The sequence below is a fragment of the Podarcis cretensis genome (genome assembly GCF_951804945.1).
Source record: "Podarcis cretensis genome assembly, chromosome: 8".
In the NCBI taxonomy this organism is placed as follows: Eukaryota; Metazoa; Chordata; class Lepidosauria; order Squamata; family Lacertidae; genus Podarcis; species Podarcis cretensis.
In genome coordinates, this window is record NC_137177.1 from 67,116,396 (window position 1) to 67,134,603 (window position 18,208).

General features: G+C 47.7%; 1 protein-coding gene across 1 annotated transcript in view; it reads right to left on the reverse strand.

Moving 5' to 3' along the window:
- The window catches only part of DNAJC11 (DnaJ heat shock protein family (Hsp40) member C11), a 54,364-nt gene that overhangs the window by 12,903 nt on the left and 23,253 nt on the right, over positions 1-18,208 (reverse strand). Inside the window, exons 5-6 of the mRNA XM_079987029.1 lie at positions 2,134-2,262; positions 418-540 (exon numbers count right to left, since the gene is read on the reverse strand). Coding sequence (XP_079843155.1) covers positions 418-540; positions 2,134-2,262 — 252 coding nt within the window. The remainder of the gene's footprint in view (positions 1-417; positions 541-2,133; positions 2,263-18,208) is intronic.

Consider the following 18,208-nt stretch of genomic DNA (forward strand, 5'->3'; position numbering starts at 1 on the left):
TGTGACTCAGTTAAGCTCTGGTGCTGGTCAGAGATCTCACTCTCATGAGCTGCCCACAGCCCTTCACCTGTACAAGCTGCCTTTAACTATTCCTCTATGGCAGCTACTCGGATTGCCTGGATAGGCACTGGAGTGCATGGCCAGGGAGAGGAGGCAGGTGGTGCTTCCTCCCCTGGAACACGGCAGTGCTCACAGCAGGAAATTAACTGTGCAAGTCCACATGGTAGCCTAGTCCAGCACAGCGACATTGCCCAGCTTCGAGAGAGTGAACAAAAGAGGGCTCTGGGTGCCCTAAAATAGGAAAATCAGTGACCTCCCACCAACAAGGAAGGCAGAGAAAGAGGTGCAGCAGCAGTCTGGAAGGCTCAAAACACAGCAAGAAACAGGGTGAAAACTGGGAGAAACGAGTCCTCTTACCTCTCCCCAGCCTTTGGCAGACGTCACACGCCTCAGAGCCAAGTTCACAGAGCCGCCTCCATTCCCATTCTGCGTTGAGAGGTTTCCCGACAATATCGCAGTGTCTGTGGCCGTCAGTGGAGCCTGCAAGAGAAAGACAGCTGTCTTGTTGCAGCTCATAGCAGTCCTGCACAAATCTACAGCAGGCCTAACTCTCAGTGGCAGGTGTCACCAAAAGCAGACCCACCTGGATGGCACCCCTTTACATTGTCCCATATAAATGAATACTTAAGATCCTGCCTCAACACCAGGTGGCCTCACCTGAGTGGGTACAGGGAGAGTGTAACGTAACTCTGTGTGCACTGATGCTCTCTGCACACAGGAGACAAGTTTATGGAGGAGAAAGCTATTGATGGCAAGCCATGACAGCTGTGCTCCACCTCCACACTTAAGAGGCAGCAATGCTTCTGAATACCAGTTGTTAGAAACCCCAGGACAGGAGAGTGTTCTTGTGCTCGGTTCCTGCTTGCAGGTTCCCTGCAGGCATTTGGTTGGCCACAATGAGAACTAAACTCTATGCCCCAACACTGTGTGGCCTCATCTACGTGGGTAGAATGTGTGGTGCATGGATGCTCTCTGCATGTAGGAGGGGTGGACATACATGCCCAAGACGTGGAATCAGATTAACCAGTGAATTTGAGGGCAATCATCTGCTGCAGATACACACTTAGCCAAGACTCGAGGTGTGATGATTCAACCAAACTACTGAATAAGTCCACCATATGCTCTTTTTACACTCAGCCTCCTGGCATTCGACCCCTCTCAGAAACTGCGCTGTTGACTAGTTTTATGAATGCCCCTCCGCCGCTTGCTGTCCTTGGTGTGTCCCGGAATGCTCCATCATATTGCAGTTCAACTAACAGTGAGCAGGGGATGCTGACCAAGAGTGCAGAAGAAGCAGAGAAGAGTCTTTGGGCTTCCCCACTACTACTAACAGCGGGACGCAGGTGGCGCTGTGGTCTAAACCACTGAGCTTCTTGGGCTTCCTGTTCAGAAGGTCGGCGGTTCAAATCCGTGCGATGGGGTGAGCTCCCGTTGCTCTGTCCCAGCTTCTGTCAACCTAGCTGTTCAAAAGCAATACCAGTGCAAGTAGATAAATAGGTACTGCTGCAGCGGGAAGGTAAACAGCGTTTCTGTGCGCTCTTTGGTTCCCGTCACGGTGTTCTGTTGCGCCCGAAGCAGTTTAGTCATGCTGGCCACAAAAGCTGTCTGTGGACAAACACTGGCTCCCTCAGCCTGAAATGTGAGATGAGCGTCACACCCCATAGTCACCTTTGATTGGACTTAACCATCCAGGGGTCCTTTACCATACCTTTTTTTTTACTACTACTAACACCCTCTGCCTGGGAAACAGCTTTTGAGCAACACACGCAGAGCCTGTGAAGACTCTCTGCTTCCAGAGATGGGAGGTGTGTGGCATACAAATGGGGTGCCCAAGCACAGCACTTGAGCGCATGAGAGACTCTGACAACACATGGGCTCAGTCACAAGTGAACCTTCCCTTCCCCACTTCCTCCAGTGCCATTTCGAAACCGATAATTGCATCCCTGAGCCAGATTTCATTTCTCATTGCTCTGTGCTGAGGTGCCTCATTAACAGAGAAACCCTTTTTAATTTCTCTCTCTCTCTCTCTGTCACACACACACACACACACACACACACACACACGTACTTTACCTCAATGGACTGCGATATGTGCATTTTGTTAATTTCAACATGGGGAAAGCTGCTCCCTGGCACTTCTTCGTACTCCTCATCGTACCGATCAAAGAGGTCAGTGGCGTCTATTCCAACGCTAATTGTCCCCTGGAGAAACAAAGAAACAAGCCCTTGGTGTTAAATGGCATTGTGCTCAGCTGTTTCAGTGCCTTGCTCTCTTCGGCGCCCAGTCTTCTTCTGCCTGGAACAGCAAGAAAAACCTTTGCTCTGCCATTGCCTTTGCAAGCCCTTCTGAAAACCCACTCCCCTAGAAGAGGAAGAAGAAGAGTTTGGATTTGATATCCTGCTTTATCACTACCCGAAGGAGTCTCAAAGCAGCTAACAATCTCCTTTCCCTTCCTCCCCCACAACAAACACTCTGTGAGGTGAGTGAGGCTGAGAGACTTCAGAGAAGTGTGACTAGCCCAAGGTCACCCAGCAGCTGCATGTGGAGGAGCGGGGAAGGGAACCTGGCTCACCAGATTACAAGTCCATTGCTCCTATCTTTGGCTTAATCTCCCAATGCTCACTCGCAGCTGCAGTTCCTTCCATTCATCCCTATCCCTTGCTGGGGAAAACCTTAGTTCGTTACCAGAGACCTTAACACTGAAAGACATGGGCCAGTTTTAAAGGTAAAGGTAAAGGTACCCCTGCCCGTACGGGCCAGTCTTGACAGACTCTGGGGTTGTGCGCCCATCTCACTTAAGAGGCCAGGGGCCAGCGCTGTCCGGAGACACTTCCGGGTCACGTGGCCAGCGTGACATCGCTGCTCTGGCGAGCCAGAGCCGCACACGGAAACGCCGTTTACCTTCCCGCTGGTAAGCGGTCCCTATTTATCTACTTGCACCCGGAGGTGCTTTCGAACTGCTAGGTTGGCAGGCGCTGGGACCGAGCAGCGGGAGCGCACCCCGCCGCAGGGATTCGAACCGCCGACCTCTCGATCGGCAAGTCCTAGGCGCTGAGGCTTTAACCCACAGCGCCACCTGCGTCCCCTCCGGGCCAGTTTTAAGCACCTTCAAATGGTCATCCCTGTATTTGTTCACCCCAAGTAAGGGAAGCCTGCTGGATCAGGGTGGTGGCCCATCCAAGTCCAGCATCCTGTTGTCACAATGGACAATCAGATGCCCCTAGGAGAAACCCTGTCTCCTCCTGTGGCTTCCAGAAACTGGCATTCAGAAGCATTACTGCTTCCAGCTGTGGAGGTACGGTATAGCCGTCACAGCCAGTTGCCACTGATAGCCTTATGTATTCGTCCAACCCTCTTTCCAAGGCATCCCAGCTAGTGGCTGTTGCTGACACCTATGGCAGTGAGTTCCGTATTCTAACCACGTGCCCATCGCTATCTTCTCTGCCAAATCCAGCCTGTAAACTCCAATTAGGAAAGTCTTGCCTCCTTGCTATGTTGCTCTAGAACTGATGGCTCTATAAGGGATAGGAAAGTGCAAATGACGTTCACTATTACGAATGCATGAGCTGCACGCTCCTGTACCACCATCTATTTCAGAGTGGCCTGTGCAGATTAAGAGAAAACCCTGTCCCTCCATCCCATTTTTAAACATCTCAGAAAGACCTGCTCACTCGGATATCTAGGGGGAATCCAGAAAAGCTCAGAGATGGCTGATTTGTGCAGCTGCACCCCTAATGCTGGCGGGCAATCAAAGAGTCAATTAGGACCTCAGGATGTAGGCAAGGCCTGGATAAAATTAAACCCTGCACATGGCACCACTGTCAGAATGTGTGCAAGGGAAGACTGATTTGCATCTGACCATCGAGAGACCAAAAATAAAACAAAATCCGCCTTAAGGCTTTTCTCCCCCACCATGCCAACCACCACCTGCAGAAATACTGCACTACAAAATGGAAGACGCCAACAAGAGGCAAACAGAACCACTTGGAACAGGAAGGGCTGATCTTTATGACAGGTGGGTCTGTTCGCATGAGCTTGGGAGTCCATTTGGCTTTTCAGCCCTGGAAATCATTTTATGAAGTGATGCATTTTTAAAGCTCTTAGTAAGGGCTGTGGAAAAAACAAAGACATAACAGTCTCCACTAGCAGGCCTACAACAGGCTTCCTCCATCTCAGCCCTCCAGAAGTTTTTGGCCTACAACTCCCATGATCCCTAGCTAGCAGGACCAGTGGTCAGGGATGATGGGAATTGTAGTCTCAAAACATCTAGAGGGCCGAGGTTGAGGAAGCCTGGCTTACAATCTAAGAGACACAGTGCAAAACTGAAAGAGGGGGAGGAGAAGGAAGACAAGGCTAGGGGTGAGCAATGAGGCAACCGAGTTTTACTGGTGGTACCAAATTGTTCTGGGACAGAAGGGGAGCCCGTGTTAATGGCGCCTCCACCCCAACCAGCCACTGCACAGAAAGGGTAGTAGGACCCTATCAAAGCATTTTTTGCAGTTTCAAGTCCAGACCTGACCAAAGCTATCTAAAGACATCAGGGACATCTGGCTCAGAACCTCAATACCTTAAGGTCTGCCTCTCCCATACAAACCGACCCAGACCCTGCGCTTGGTGCCCAAGGCCCTTCTCTATGTCCTCCCTCCCAGAAAGGTTCAGAAGGCTGCAACAAGAGAACTGGCCTTTTCTGTGGTGGCTCCCCATCTGTGGAATGTTCTCCACAGAGGCTCACTTGGCACCATCATTAAATGTCTTCAGGTGCCAGGCAAAAACATTCTTTACCCAGGCCTTTGGCCATTAAATATTCTATGGCCTGCTAAAGGGGGGGGGCTGCTACTACAGTTATTTTATTATTATGCTGTCTATTATTATGCTATTTATTATGTTTTCATTATTGTGCTCCGTAAAATGTGTTCTTAAATGTTGTTCACCACCCTGGGATCTTTTGATAAAAGGCGGTTTATCAACTGAATAAATAATAACTTTTTCCCACTGCTTAGGAATGTCCACCTCCAACAGGGTGCCATTAAGTGCTGGGGGAAAACCTAAGATGTGCCAACATTTTATTTGCTACGTTGCTCCCTGGGAGTGTGCCAGAGCACTTGCAGTGTGGCGCTCCCAAATCCATGCCTCTGAGAAGCAACTGAAGAGGAAAGGAGGAGCTAGGAGGCCACTGAGCCTGAAACCTGCTCTTGGGTGCCAAAGACACTTGATGGGAGTTAAGCAGATGTTTGTTGGAGAGCAGCTGATCCAGGGATAAGAGGGATCACTCTTTTTTAGCAGGTCTAGAGGCTTTCCCACTGTGCTCCTCTGCGGAGGAGAAAGATGCCCGCCATCTCTTGATTGCACATCATAATCCTAAGGGAGCACATAATCTCACAGCCGCATCCAGCTCCCTGAGAGTCTCAGCCTGGGTTTCACTTGCTGTTCTTTTTTAAACTAAGCTAGTATCCAAGTTAAACAAAACTGTAAAGAAACACCAGAAGGAATAGATTGTGATGGTCAAATGGCTGGAGGCAATGGTGCTTTTCTGCCTTGTGTGGACTGCTCCCTGCCGCCCCCCCGCCCCCCACAACTGGTAAGCCAGAATAAATGATATGAGATAAGAGATGCTTATGCAAAAATAATTGAATTGAACGGAATTCAGCTCTCCTTGGCACCAGCCCCCAGCAAAACTGGCCAATTCTACCCAGAGTGACTTTGCAAGGGGTATGTGAGCCACTTTCCCCTTCAGCTGAAGACGCTCTGGTGATATTTAAATGGGGGAGGGAGAATCAAACCAGGAAGCACACCCCCCCCCCCAAACTCCAGTAATGAGCAAGCAGAAACACTCTTGGCTGCTGATTGGGAATGAAGGCTGAAAGCTGCAGTCCCTGCAGAGGGAGAACACAAAGTGAGATGCCAAAGATTAAGCCCTGGCGCTTGCCAAACGAGACATGTTTTTCGCTGCCTCAGTCAGTCCTGTCCACTATTCAGGCCGCTATATACTCAGCCGGCTGGTGGAGCTTAGATCCTGATTGGCTTCCCCCCACCCCCAGCCCGCTTGCTCAAGAAATCTCCCTTATGGAGTGGGGTGTGTTTGTGTGTGTGTAAACCTGAGCCTTCAGAAAGTAATTCACTATAAACACTTTATTTCTTGCCACAAAGGGAGGAAAGGCATAAAAGGAGAGCTCAGAAATCTCTTCTGTGGTTGAGCAAATTCATCACTTTGAAAAGTCTCAGGACTGAGACCATCTTGTTGTTGATACTTTCAAGCTCCTCTGGAAGCCCTTTTCTTGCAGGAATGGGGGCCGGAGAGCAAGGCAAAAAATGCTTCAAATAAATAAGTAACTTCACTCCACACTCATTTGCATGGATGGAAGCGAATTGCTTTAAAATTTGCAATCTACATGCTCCCCCTTCTCTCTGATTTTAATGAGTCTTAGTGGGCTATAGACACCTCCGCAAGGTTGAGTCAACCTTACAACTTGCAAAAAAAAAACACAAACAAACCCCAAACTACATTTCTTTGTGACCTTCAGCAGAAATTTCTCTCTCACCTTGTCCTTATCCAGCTAGGCTGGACCTTCCATTCACACCTGGTGCCTGTGGTGCGAACTATTCCGAATAAGAGACACAGGTTATTTTTTAAAAAGAAAACCAGTGTGGTGTAGTGGCTAGAGTGCTGGACTAGGACTTGGGAGACTGGGGTTCAAATCCCCATTCTGCCACGAAGCTTGCTCATTGACCCTGGGCTAACTCTCTCAGCCTAACCTACCTCACGGGGCTGTTTTGAGGATGAAATGAGGAGAGGGAAAATTGGGTATGCCACCTTGAACTTCCTTGGAGGAAAGATGGGATATAAATGTAATCATCATCATCATCACAGGTCATTGTGGTATAGTGACAAGTGTGGAGTCCCAGGTTCAAAATCCCCACTCGGGCATGAAGCTCTCTGGGCGACCTTGGGCCATCTCTCAGCCTAACCTACCACAAAGGACTATTGTGAAGATAAAAAGCAGGTACTGTCCTTGGAGGAAAACTAAGATATAAGCATCATAAATAAGATCAGCTGCAAGCCCTGTTTATGTAGGAAAGGCATCTCTCTCTCTCTCGCTCACAAACACACGATTACATTAAATCCCTTTTCTTTCTTTCTTAAAAACAAACCAACCAGAAGGGTTGGGCTTTTTTTCTCAAAGGAAGACCTGCTTCACCCACCCATTCCCACAGCTCTTTTTCCAACCCAGATGAGAGAAAAGACCCACAGATACGTCCACAAGTTGGTCTGAAATGAAAAAAAGAACCAGCTCCCTCCCCAAATGATTAAAAAATCTCCATGCTTGGTCTTCTGGAACCAATTCTCACTCACTGCAGGCTTCCTGGGAAATGGCTATTATCAAGCCTTCCCATGGCCTTGGGTGCTGGCACAGTTTAAGTGTCTGAGCAGCAGGAATGTTCATAGATATTCTGCAATACCTCCAGCAGTGGAGTCAGTAGCGAGGAAGTGCTAATTTCAATCCACAGAAGCCAGGGTTCAAACCACCCAATTTTACAGGGGTTTCTGAAAGCTGAAGCGTGTTTTTACTTCAGTATTTCTCTCCGGTTGTGTTTCTTTGATTTGGAGGCAAATAATGATAATAATAATAATAATAATAATAATAATAATAAATAATAATAATAATAATAATAAAAAAACACTACTGTTTCCCTGCACCCCCAGTATGGGTATATTAGATATCTCATTAATCTCTCATTGGCCAAAAAATTGTCCAACATGGCTTTGACTTTGCAGAGTTAACACAGATTATTTGTTTTAACCTAAGCTCGACCTCACACTGTTTGACTATGTTCAAAGACCAGCAAGGAGGGTGGCTGCTTTTTGCCCAGCGTTTGTGGGTGCAATAGATGGCTGCTTGTTGCTCCTCAGAGAAACAGCACAAGTCCTCCAGGACTGAACAACCTTCACCGACAAATCTGAACGAAAGCATAAAAAGTCCTGCCGATCTCATTCTACCAGCTCCTCTGGGACAAGTAGGTGGCAGGCTGTTTTTTAAGCCCTGCTTTATTTGCTTGCCTTTCTCCACAAGGATGCCTTTTGCCAGCTACAGGCCGGGCAAGCCCATCTAAGGGAGGTGCAGATAGTGAGGTCACGTGTCAGAGCCCATGCTGCACTGGCGAGGGAATCTGGCTTAAATGGAAGGAATTGGTGGGTGGGGGTCAGAATAGCAGATAGTAGGTGGTTAAATATAGCACCCAGAAGATGAGAACACACCTCCTGTCACTGTATGAGATGCTGGGGGGGGGGGGGGCTGGCTCTTGCTAGCCACTCCAAATAGAGCAAACTTAAATCCCAAACTGGGGGTTGGGGAATAAACGAGGGGGGATGAGACAGGGAGTAGCGGTGAGGTGATTATGGACCAGCAATGGGAAAACAAACCATGAAATATAACTAACCTGGCATAGCTCCTGCAGAATACATTAACTCTCTATGGAACACTGAAGTGCCAACCTGAAGCAAGACAAGTGCAGGTATAAGTTACCTGGAGCTATATAAAAAAAAACTCCAGGTAAGCAGAGTGCCAAACAAGAGGCTCACACCGCTGTTTTGAGATGCATTTCCTTTAACCTATCTCTTGCACCATGAGTACATGCACACAGGATTCAGAATCCCTCTGGTTCAGAATTTAAAGGACTCCAGAAAGACTTGGAACCAGCGTCTCGTTTTACGGGTTGCTGGGGACTGAAAAATGCCAGCACAAGAACTACAACCTTCGTAAGCAAGTAAAGCAATTTATTACACCAAAGGAAGGAGATCGTTCCAGGGTGGCAACTGGAGAGGCGTCCTTTCTGTGCTGAAGGGGGAAGACGCCCAGATACTTTCAAGCAATGTAATGTATGCAGTAAATGGGCTTCTCATGCCCTGGACATCCCTCAAGCTAAACAACTGTTCGATTGGAATACATGCACTACAGCAACGAGGCTGCCTTTAGCACATTAGAAATGCTGACTTCCAAAGTATAAAGTTGTCCAGCGCAGCAGGTCTGGGGTAGTCGGGAGAGAGGTGGGCACCTTGCCATTTGGCTTGGTGAATGATCTCTCTTCAGGTGTGCTGGCAGCCATGGGCTCTACACTTCCCCAGCCTCAAGAAAGCCAGAAAGCACACCCCATGGCCATCAAAGGCATTTTCAAGAGACACAGGCTTTGAGATCATAACCCAAAGGTAAGGTCTTTACTGTGATCAGCGTCCCACCCATCGAAAAACCGAACAGTAAATACTTTCAAATAAGACTGCTTGCTATAGTTTTCAGAAGTTTTGTTCTAATGACAATTTCTTTAAAAAACAAACCTTTTCACAAACAACACAGATTTCAAACATGAAACAACTGGTTTCTATGTGTTTTCTCTCCCTCTGTAGAATACAAGACAACAGTCAAGCAACCCAGACAAGCCCTGGCTAGGGATAAAGTGGAAGGCCACGGACCAGGCTAATCATGGAGAAAAGTCGAAAAAGAACCAGACAGCTAGGGCTGAAACACAGGCAGAGAGGGGACAGTCCTTGCTCCAAGGTCACAGACGTACAGCGGAGACATGCTGGAGAGAGGCGGCAGCGGCAGCAGTGGCTGGGTTGGTGGAGGAAAAATCAAAGCAGAAAGAAAGCAGCCCTAAATTAAACACATTATTCCTCAAGGGCCAAGAGCAGGGTAATTATGAGCAGAGTGATGAAATTGGAGGACCCTAAGCTTAGGCTACAGCGATTCCACACCAGGTTTAGCCATATGGTCTAAATTAAAAGCAAAATTAGGTATTTTCATAGGTGAAATATTGTCAGAATAGGCAAGGGGTCCATTTAAGTGGCCTGTGGCATGTCTGTGGATGTGTGGGGTGAAAACAGGTGGTGCCACATTCATCACATTAAATATCCATATTGATTTTAACTGTATTTTCATTGCTTCTTTTATTTCTTACAATGCATTTTATTGTGCTACCATGTGAATTCTATGGAATACAATAAAATGCAACATATAATAAACAAAAGGAGAAATAAAAATACACTTAAATACTGTACAGCATCTAGCACAGCACATTGCAATCAATGCGGCAGGCAGAAAAGACATTAAGTGGACTGCCAAGATGCCTGGCGATGTTCAAGACGAGGTTTGTGGGAGGCAAGAGCAGGGGGGAGTTTGGGGTACTCCTGGAATAAGCTAAACCCAGGAAGCAGAGGGAGCTAGCTACGTTAGCTGCACTTATATCCCAATGACTAACTTGTACCACTGACTCCAACGGGGGCTTAACCTGCGCCCCAGCCCAATATCTAATTATACAAGGAGGAACCAGTTTGGAACATAGGATGCTGTCACATTCTGTCACCCTTCAGAATGACCAGTCAACAGGTCTTGGGGCAATACAATGTATAGGAATAAAGGATGTTGCCTTACACTGTATCAGACCACTGGTTCACCTGGATAGCTCAGTTGGTTAGAGCGTGCTGCTGAAAACACCAAGGTTTCAGGTTCGATCCCTGTATGGGACACAGGGGTTAGGCTAGATAATCCTCAGAGTTCTTTCCAACTCTATGTTTCTATAAATCAGTATTGTCTATTGTAGACATCAGGCTTGAGAGATCTAATGTGTTTCACCTGGTACAAAAGATAAATATCTTTCAGAGACCAGGAATTTATTTTGAGCTCCAAAATTGAACAGAGCTCACACGTTTTCCTCTCCTGGAAACTCCCCCCCCCTTACTTTTTTATTTTCTTTTGTTAGAGTTTCCTGAAGTCAGTTTTGTTGGTATTGCTGAACAACCGAGAATGACAAATCCTTGCTGATTTACTTCACAGCAACCAGATACCCACCAGTAGATCCTGATCCATCTTCTGGCCACCCCTGATCTATATTGACTGGCAGCTGTTCTCCAGGGGTTCAGGCAGGAGTCCCTCCCAGCCCTTCCTGGAGAAGCCAGGGATTGAATTTGGGACCTTCTGTATGCAAAACCTTGTGCTCTGCTCCTGAGGCATGGCCCTTGGATCACAACTGGTTCCCAAGGATCACCCCCTTCTTTATTGCCCAAAATACACAAGAGAATTTCTACCATGGCTAAAGGCAATTTCACACATGCGTGTTGATCATTTGATGACTGCCAAATTATGGGGGGGGGGGGGGGGGAGAGACACGGACTGATAGCTTGCCTGAGAGAATGGGCTGCCTTGCATTGCCTCCTACCATTTCAAAAGCACTGCTTTTCAAGAGTCGGTTCACACATCCAGTTGAGAGTCATCCAGCGACAAAAGGAGCCTGCCTGAACTAGCAGAACAGAACCCACGGCTGCAACCCAGAGAGAGGCTGAAAAGCATGCAAAGGCACACACAATTAATTTCTGCAGGACAGAGCCTGATGGAGCGCAGCCAGCAAGCAACACCAGAGAGGCGCCTCTGGGAAACTTAATTCAGGAGAAGAACATCTTCCTGCTAAACTAAATCCACCATTCATGGCAAAGGTGATATGAGAAAGGCAGGTCAAGGCATATTTTTCACACTGATATAGAACAAGGTCACTGTGCAATCTTCTGCCGCTTCGAGGTGACAGTCGAAGACGTGCTTTCAGAATCCCCAGGCCAACCTTTCTGAGTGCACCCTGCAATCTTATTTTAGAATTCTCTCTTTCGGGAAATATAGCTCTGCTCGTCACAACTCCCCTTTCATTTGCACCAGCCTGAAACTGAGAATGTGCGGTGTTACCCAAGACAGGTCCTGGCACACGAGGAGAGAGAGGCTGCGCTTGCATCCAGAATATAACACGGGCTGCCGACGGCACACCACTGAGCATAACTCTGCTCACAGAAGCATGGAGTGGAAATAAACAAGGTTGCAATAGGCGCCTTTTTGCCGAGTGGAGATGCTCACAGCTGTGCAACCACAATGAGCTGTGTGCAAGTGTTAGAGGCTTTCAGAACCTCATGGGATTTTCGGCAACGGCCGCTCTAGGGAAAAGGAGGAGGACACAGTCCAATGCTCAGATGACACCCTCAGCCACTTTGTGGCATTTCAAGAAGAAACCATTTGAGCTACTGATGCAAATGGGGCCAGAGAGCGTGAAACTGAATTCATGTACTCTGCTGTTGCTCTCCTCTTCTCATTTTAAATGCCAAGCATGGAAGCATCTGTACTGAAGAAGGCCAAATGAACTACAAACTCAAACAAGTGGCCACACGATCCCTTGATCATCAGGGCATGGCAGGCGAACTGCAACCCATCCCAGATATTTAACAATTACAGTGTTTTGCTTTTCTTTTGCTCATGCGCTTCATTTATGCTGTGCTCCCCCTCCCACCTGAGAACGCCTCAGGAGGTCCCCAGGTGCCTCCCCATTTAGATGCTGACGAGACTCAGAATGGCTGGACTTCCACACTGCTTCTGCTGCATCATCAAAGATCTTCAGGCCATTTTCTAATAAAAAGAGCTGCCAGCAACCAGTGTTTCACAAGGACCATATTTTGAACTGAGATAAGGGACAAGAGACTTGCAGCTTTGGCTCTGACCCATTCCTGGATTGCAGGAGGTTGGACTAGACAGCCCTTTGGGTCCCTTCCAACCCTATAATTCTATGATTCCCACTAGAGCAGTCTTTGGTGTTCTCCAGATGTTGCTGGAGTCCAGCTACTATAATCCCTTACCACTTGCTGGGGTTGATGGGAATTGTAGTCCAAACAGCACCAGGAGGACTCCAGGTTTACATCTGGAACACTCCTATTTCCATGTACTGGGGTGGGGGGGGTGCAAGATCCTGTGGCCTCAAGGTTTTTCACCAGCTGAGATGGAGCTGCCCTATGCCTGGTAAAAGTAATAACTGCAAAAACGACTAGTTTCCTCCCCCATAGCCTGACCCTCCAAAGGCACCACCTCAGCTCATCCCTTGGCAAAGCTGTGCCACTTCTGCACATGGCTGCTACCTGCGGCCCACGAAAACTGCTGTGGGAAACCCCCACCTACGGTCATCAAGCCAAATGGAGAACAGGCACAAACCACTGGACAGCCTGCAAGCCCCCCACCTTCTCAGATGTCGGCTGTGATGCTCCTGCTCCTGCAAAGGGAGGCAGAAGTACCCTTCCTCTTGTATGCTGAAATTACCATTCTACTCACAGCAGGTCACTGACATCCTTCAACCCTCCAGTGCAGTGTCTTGAAACAGAGAAAGAAAAAGCCGGCAGAAAAAGAAAGAAAAACAACTTGCAGCCTGCCAAGCTGGCCGCATCTGCTTATTGCTCCCTATTTCTGGTTAGAAATGCTTACTTATTTGAAGCCCATTTTATAGAACTAATAAACCGTCGGAAATTTTAAAATAACTCGCGTTCTTGTATGAAACGATCACAGCTGTGCTACCTAATTCCACAGGACGCTGCCTGGAGAGACATTTCCATAGAATGCCAATAAGCAATTGCTGTAAACACCCAGATGGCTGATTTTTATCACCGGATGCAGAGGCTTCGGCTCACAATGCGGCTCTCCTCTTTATCGCTCAACAGCCGCGGCAAAACGCAGCCGCCTCCTTACTGGAAATGTCAGGCTCCTGAAGTCAAGGGGAAGGAGTCCAGGGTGACAAGTGCCGCCCCTCACTTGCTCACCTACCCCCTTCCCTGGACTGTCCTCTCCCCACAAAGTCCCATGACCCAGTCCCAGGGATAATGGAAATTACAAAACATCTAGGTTTTCATGTGCCATGACCCTATGTATGTGTAAACTGCTGCATGGGGTGAACGAGATGATCCTTGTGGGATCCTTTCAACTTTACAATTCTGTGATTCTATGTACACATGCAAGAGACAGCAGGAGCAGGTAATAGTGCACAGGGCTGAAAAGAAAAACAAAACAGGCCAAGGTGGGTCCCTTTAGGCAATGCACTGAACTCTTTGTTGCCATTCCAGACATACAGGGCTTACACCATGGAGATGCAGGGACAGGATAAAATCTCTGCCTTTGTGCACAGAACACCAGGGCTGTGAGAGCTTTCCAACATCAAACCTCAAGCTTAGGATGCATGCCCTACTATCCACCCCACCCCACCCCACCCGCAAATCTCCATGAAATGGGTTCAAAGTAGGTGTGAAGGAGAGGCAACTGACCTTGGGCAAAGCAGGATAATACACAAGGAGTTGCTTCCAAGAGACCACCCCCCAACCTCTCATGTCCATTTTAATATGTAATTCAGAAACATGGAAAGTGAGTAGAAAGCTTGGTTGAGGCAAGGAAGCCGGGACTTCTCTGCACCTGCCTGTCTGCTTCATCCTGCCCTCTCTCCCTCACACAAACTCTTGTCTTTCAGCTTCCACTCATCTCCACAGCCTCAGACGGCCAACTCCCATATCCCAAGAGGAGGTGTATTTGGCGGAGTGCACTGGGACCACTTCCCCCTCAAAACAACAACCACCACCAACAACAACAACAAGTGGTTAGGGTAAAAGTAAAGGGACCCCTGACCATTAGGGTCCAGTCGCGGACGACTCTGGGGTTGCAGCGCTCATCTTGCTTTATTGGCTGAGGGAGCCGGCGTACAGCTTCTGGGTTGTGTGGCCAGCCTGACCAAGCCGCTTCTGGCGAACCAGAGCAGTGCACGGAAACGCCGTTTACCTTCCCACCAGAGCAGTACCTATTTATTTACTTGCACTTTGATGTGCTTTTGAACTGCTAGGGACTGAGCAACGGGAGCTCACCCCATCGTGGGGATTCGAACCGCCGACCTTCTGATTGGCAAGTCCTAGGCTCTGTGGTTTAACCCACAGCTCCATTAAATAGTTGGTAAAGTACTATGCCGTTCGGAGCATTTATAACCAGGCATAGTACTAAAGGCAAACAAACACAATTACACGTCACATCCATATATTATGAGGATTACTGTTTAACATGCTTATATGCTGCTTTTTGTCAGAAGTGGCCTCAAAGCAGTTTACAAAATAAAAATAAATAAATAATATTACAAATAATACCGTTAAGATTACAGTGAAATATCAGCAGCACCCACATCAAGAATAAAACCACAGTATTAAGCCACACATGTGACCTGTACATGGCTGGTTCCTGACCCCTGACCCCAACTTCACAAAAGAGCCTGTATGCAAGAAAAAGGGAGGAATCCACCCAGCTTGGCAGTTCCGCGGCTGCGTTCCTTTCAATTGTTCTTGTGCCTCGGCAGAGCCTGGTGGATTGTTCCCTTAACAGTTTTAATTTAATTTTCCAGCGATAACACTGTTGGAGCAGAAGAGAGAAAGGCTGCCATAAAAGAAAAGAATTAAATTATATACTGTAAAACGGTTTGCATCCCCGGGGAGCGAGCAGGGAACAAAGAGTTGTTTGGAAGAAAGAGAGATGTCGATAGATAAACCTTTGTGTTCTTAGAACGAGTAGCCTCTCATTACCATTGCTGTTCTGTGGACACAGGAAGGGAAAAAATATTTAAACCTGGGCCTTGAGGAAGGTCTGGAGGCCATGAGGCAGGCCACTGGGGCGGATGGAAGCACAATCATGCTGGTGGCAACTGATGGGATTCCCAGTCCAAAACCATCTGGAAGGCATCAGGCTGATGATGGCCAATATCAGCTTTGCCCACATCAGCCAAACTATAGCTTGGTGTTAAGAGGACAAGCCTCCTTGGTGTTAAGAGTACAAGCCTTCACAGAGACTCCATCTACTTCTTCTACCTATGTCCTAGTTTGATTAAACCACAGTTTCTTGCTACATTTGAAACAATTTTTTGAAACTGTCCTCCAAACCAGAATGCAATTGTGGTTTGAAGCTGGCTGGGCCACCTTGCTCAGGAGGCAAGCACAAATCTTGCTTGCTGGTGAAGGTGGAATGTGCAGCTAGAGTCTGATCGTACCAGAAAGCAGCAGAAGATGAACGCTCATGAGGAGGAGGGGAGGGGAAGGGCATGCTCATGGGGCTTGCCCCCAAAGCACCATGGTTTGGCTAAACTGAACCATTGCTTTGGTTAAATGTTTGCTTGCCTTCTGATGCTGACCTTAGCAGAGGCAAGACAAAAGGTACCCTGGACAGCTCCTTGAGTTCTGCATGAGAGCAGAGCTTCAGGTGCAGTTAATTCTCAACTTGCAGCTTTGTTCCTCCTTCACTTAGAGCAGGCACCCCCAAACTCGGCCCTCCAGATGTTTTGGGGCTACAATTCCCATCATCCCTGACCACTGGTCCTGTTAGCTAGGGATGATGGGAGTTGTAGTCCCAAAACATGTGGAGGGCTGAGTTTGGGGATGCCTGACTTAGAGGTACTCTTTTTGCTGAAAGGGCACCAGCCTCTCTCTTCCAGTGGTCATTTACTCCACTAGAGAGGGGAGACTTTAGTTGCATGGAGCCTTCTGAGATGGACTGCTCTGAGTCAGAGGTGGGCAATGTATTTGGGTCACAGGTGTACTGGCTCCTTGGGCTCTCCTTGCCCACCTCCAGCATGACACAAGCACAGCCTAGCAAGTTCTTAGTTGGAACAGCACCTAGAAAACTCACCATCATATCCACCTCTAATTGTGTAACGAGTCAGACAGGAAGATGAAAGGGCAGTTACCCCATGCTGGGCTAGGTGACAAAAGGTATTTTGAGATATGTTTTATTTTTGGAGTCAGGAAGGGGGGGAAATAAAACGCTCAGCTGTTTCTTTGTTGGAATTGCTTGGAACCTGAGATAAGTAAGGCCCCTTGCTCTCTACAAACCCTGGACTCCAAAACATGGTTTGGGACTCATGCACTAGTGCAGACCATAAAAGGTGCCTTCTATTTAGTTGCAGAGTTAAAACCAGACACTTGCAGAGCACACCACCTGGTGAATTAGATGCCCTCTAGCCTCTCATCCTTCTACAATTCTACATAAGAGTTTAAGAATATGATAAATGTTGGAAAGTCAGGAGTTTTCAGCTACCTGGGAATCTCAGCTTGTATCGTAAGAAAAGGAAATTGCAAAGACAGCTTGGGAAACAAGGGAGAACTGACTGCTAAAACCTCAAAAGCCAGTGGGGTAGAGGCCAAAGGTGGTTCCCAGGGATTCCAGCCGAGACTTCATTGCTTCTGCACACAAACTAGCAGAAACCAATATGCAAAATTAAGTGGAGTGATTTTATGTGGGTCACAGAATCCAAAATTTGGGGTCAACAGCACACAGGTTACTTTTTGTTTGTTCGATGTTTAACCCATCTTCAACACCCAAGGGAGAGAGAGCACAAGGAGGAAAAGAAAAAACAAGGGTATGTTGCAGTGTCTAAAATCACAGAGTCACTGCCAGCAGCTGCCTGCTCCATGGTTCAGAATGCCAGAGGGGAAAGGGCACATGTGTGACACTGGCAAAAATGCACTTAAGATCCTTTGGGTCAGGGATCATCCAGGAAAAGGAAAACCATCTGTGGGTCCCAATACTAACAGTTGCCTTGCAATTTACCCAAATAAGATGATCCCAGCATTAGCTTTTTCTCTTCCTCTGACTGGTTGCTTTGCTACAGGGCAAAGGCAGTGGGAGTTTTTACCAGACTTGCTACCCAGAGCCATCTAACCCAAGCCCTTCTGCATCCAAAGCATGTGTCCTTCCACTGAACTATGGTCGCTCCCTGAGGACAGAGTACCTTTCCAAGGATGCTAACTTCCAACCAAGGAGTGCTGTCTTACTCTGTTTACTGAAGAGAAGGTGTGCTCATTCATACTGGCCAGAAACAAATGCTTCCTGCATGTGATTTATACCACTGGAGGGGGTGGGGCTAGAGATAAAAGGACAAGCATATCCAGCTCAGCCAAGAATGAAGAAAAGTTGCCAAAAACAGTAGGGCAAGAATTCCTCTGCAAAGGTCCCACCTCCATCAGCCACACCCAGGGTAGATCTGACCACCCTACTGTCAGTCTTGACGTCAGATTCCTTAGGCCCAAAGGGAAATGGCCTTTAGGCTGCTCTAAAATCCAGACAGCCTCTTTGCTCTGCAAGTTCTGGGTGCTAAGATAAGGTATAGAAACTTCTATTGGACAGCAACAATGGAGCAGGTTTTGGAAGTGCTTTTAAGTACCTAATAGGGAAAACAACCCGACACATCATTTTAGTGTACACAAAAACGATGCACGAAGTTCATAACCAATTCACCACACCACAACTAGAGTTTAAAAAAATAAAAACAAAAGAGCAGAACGCTTAC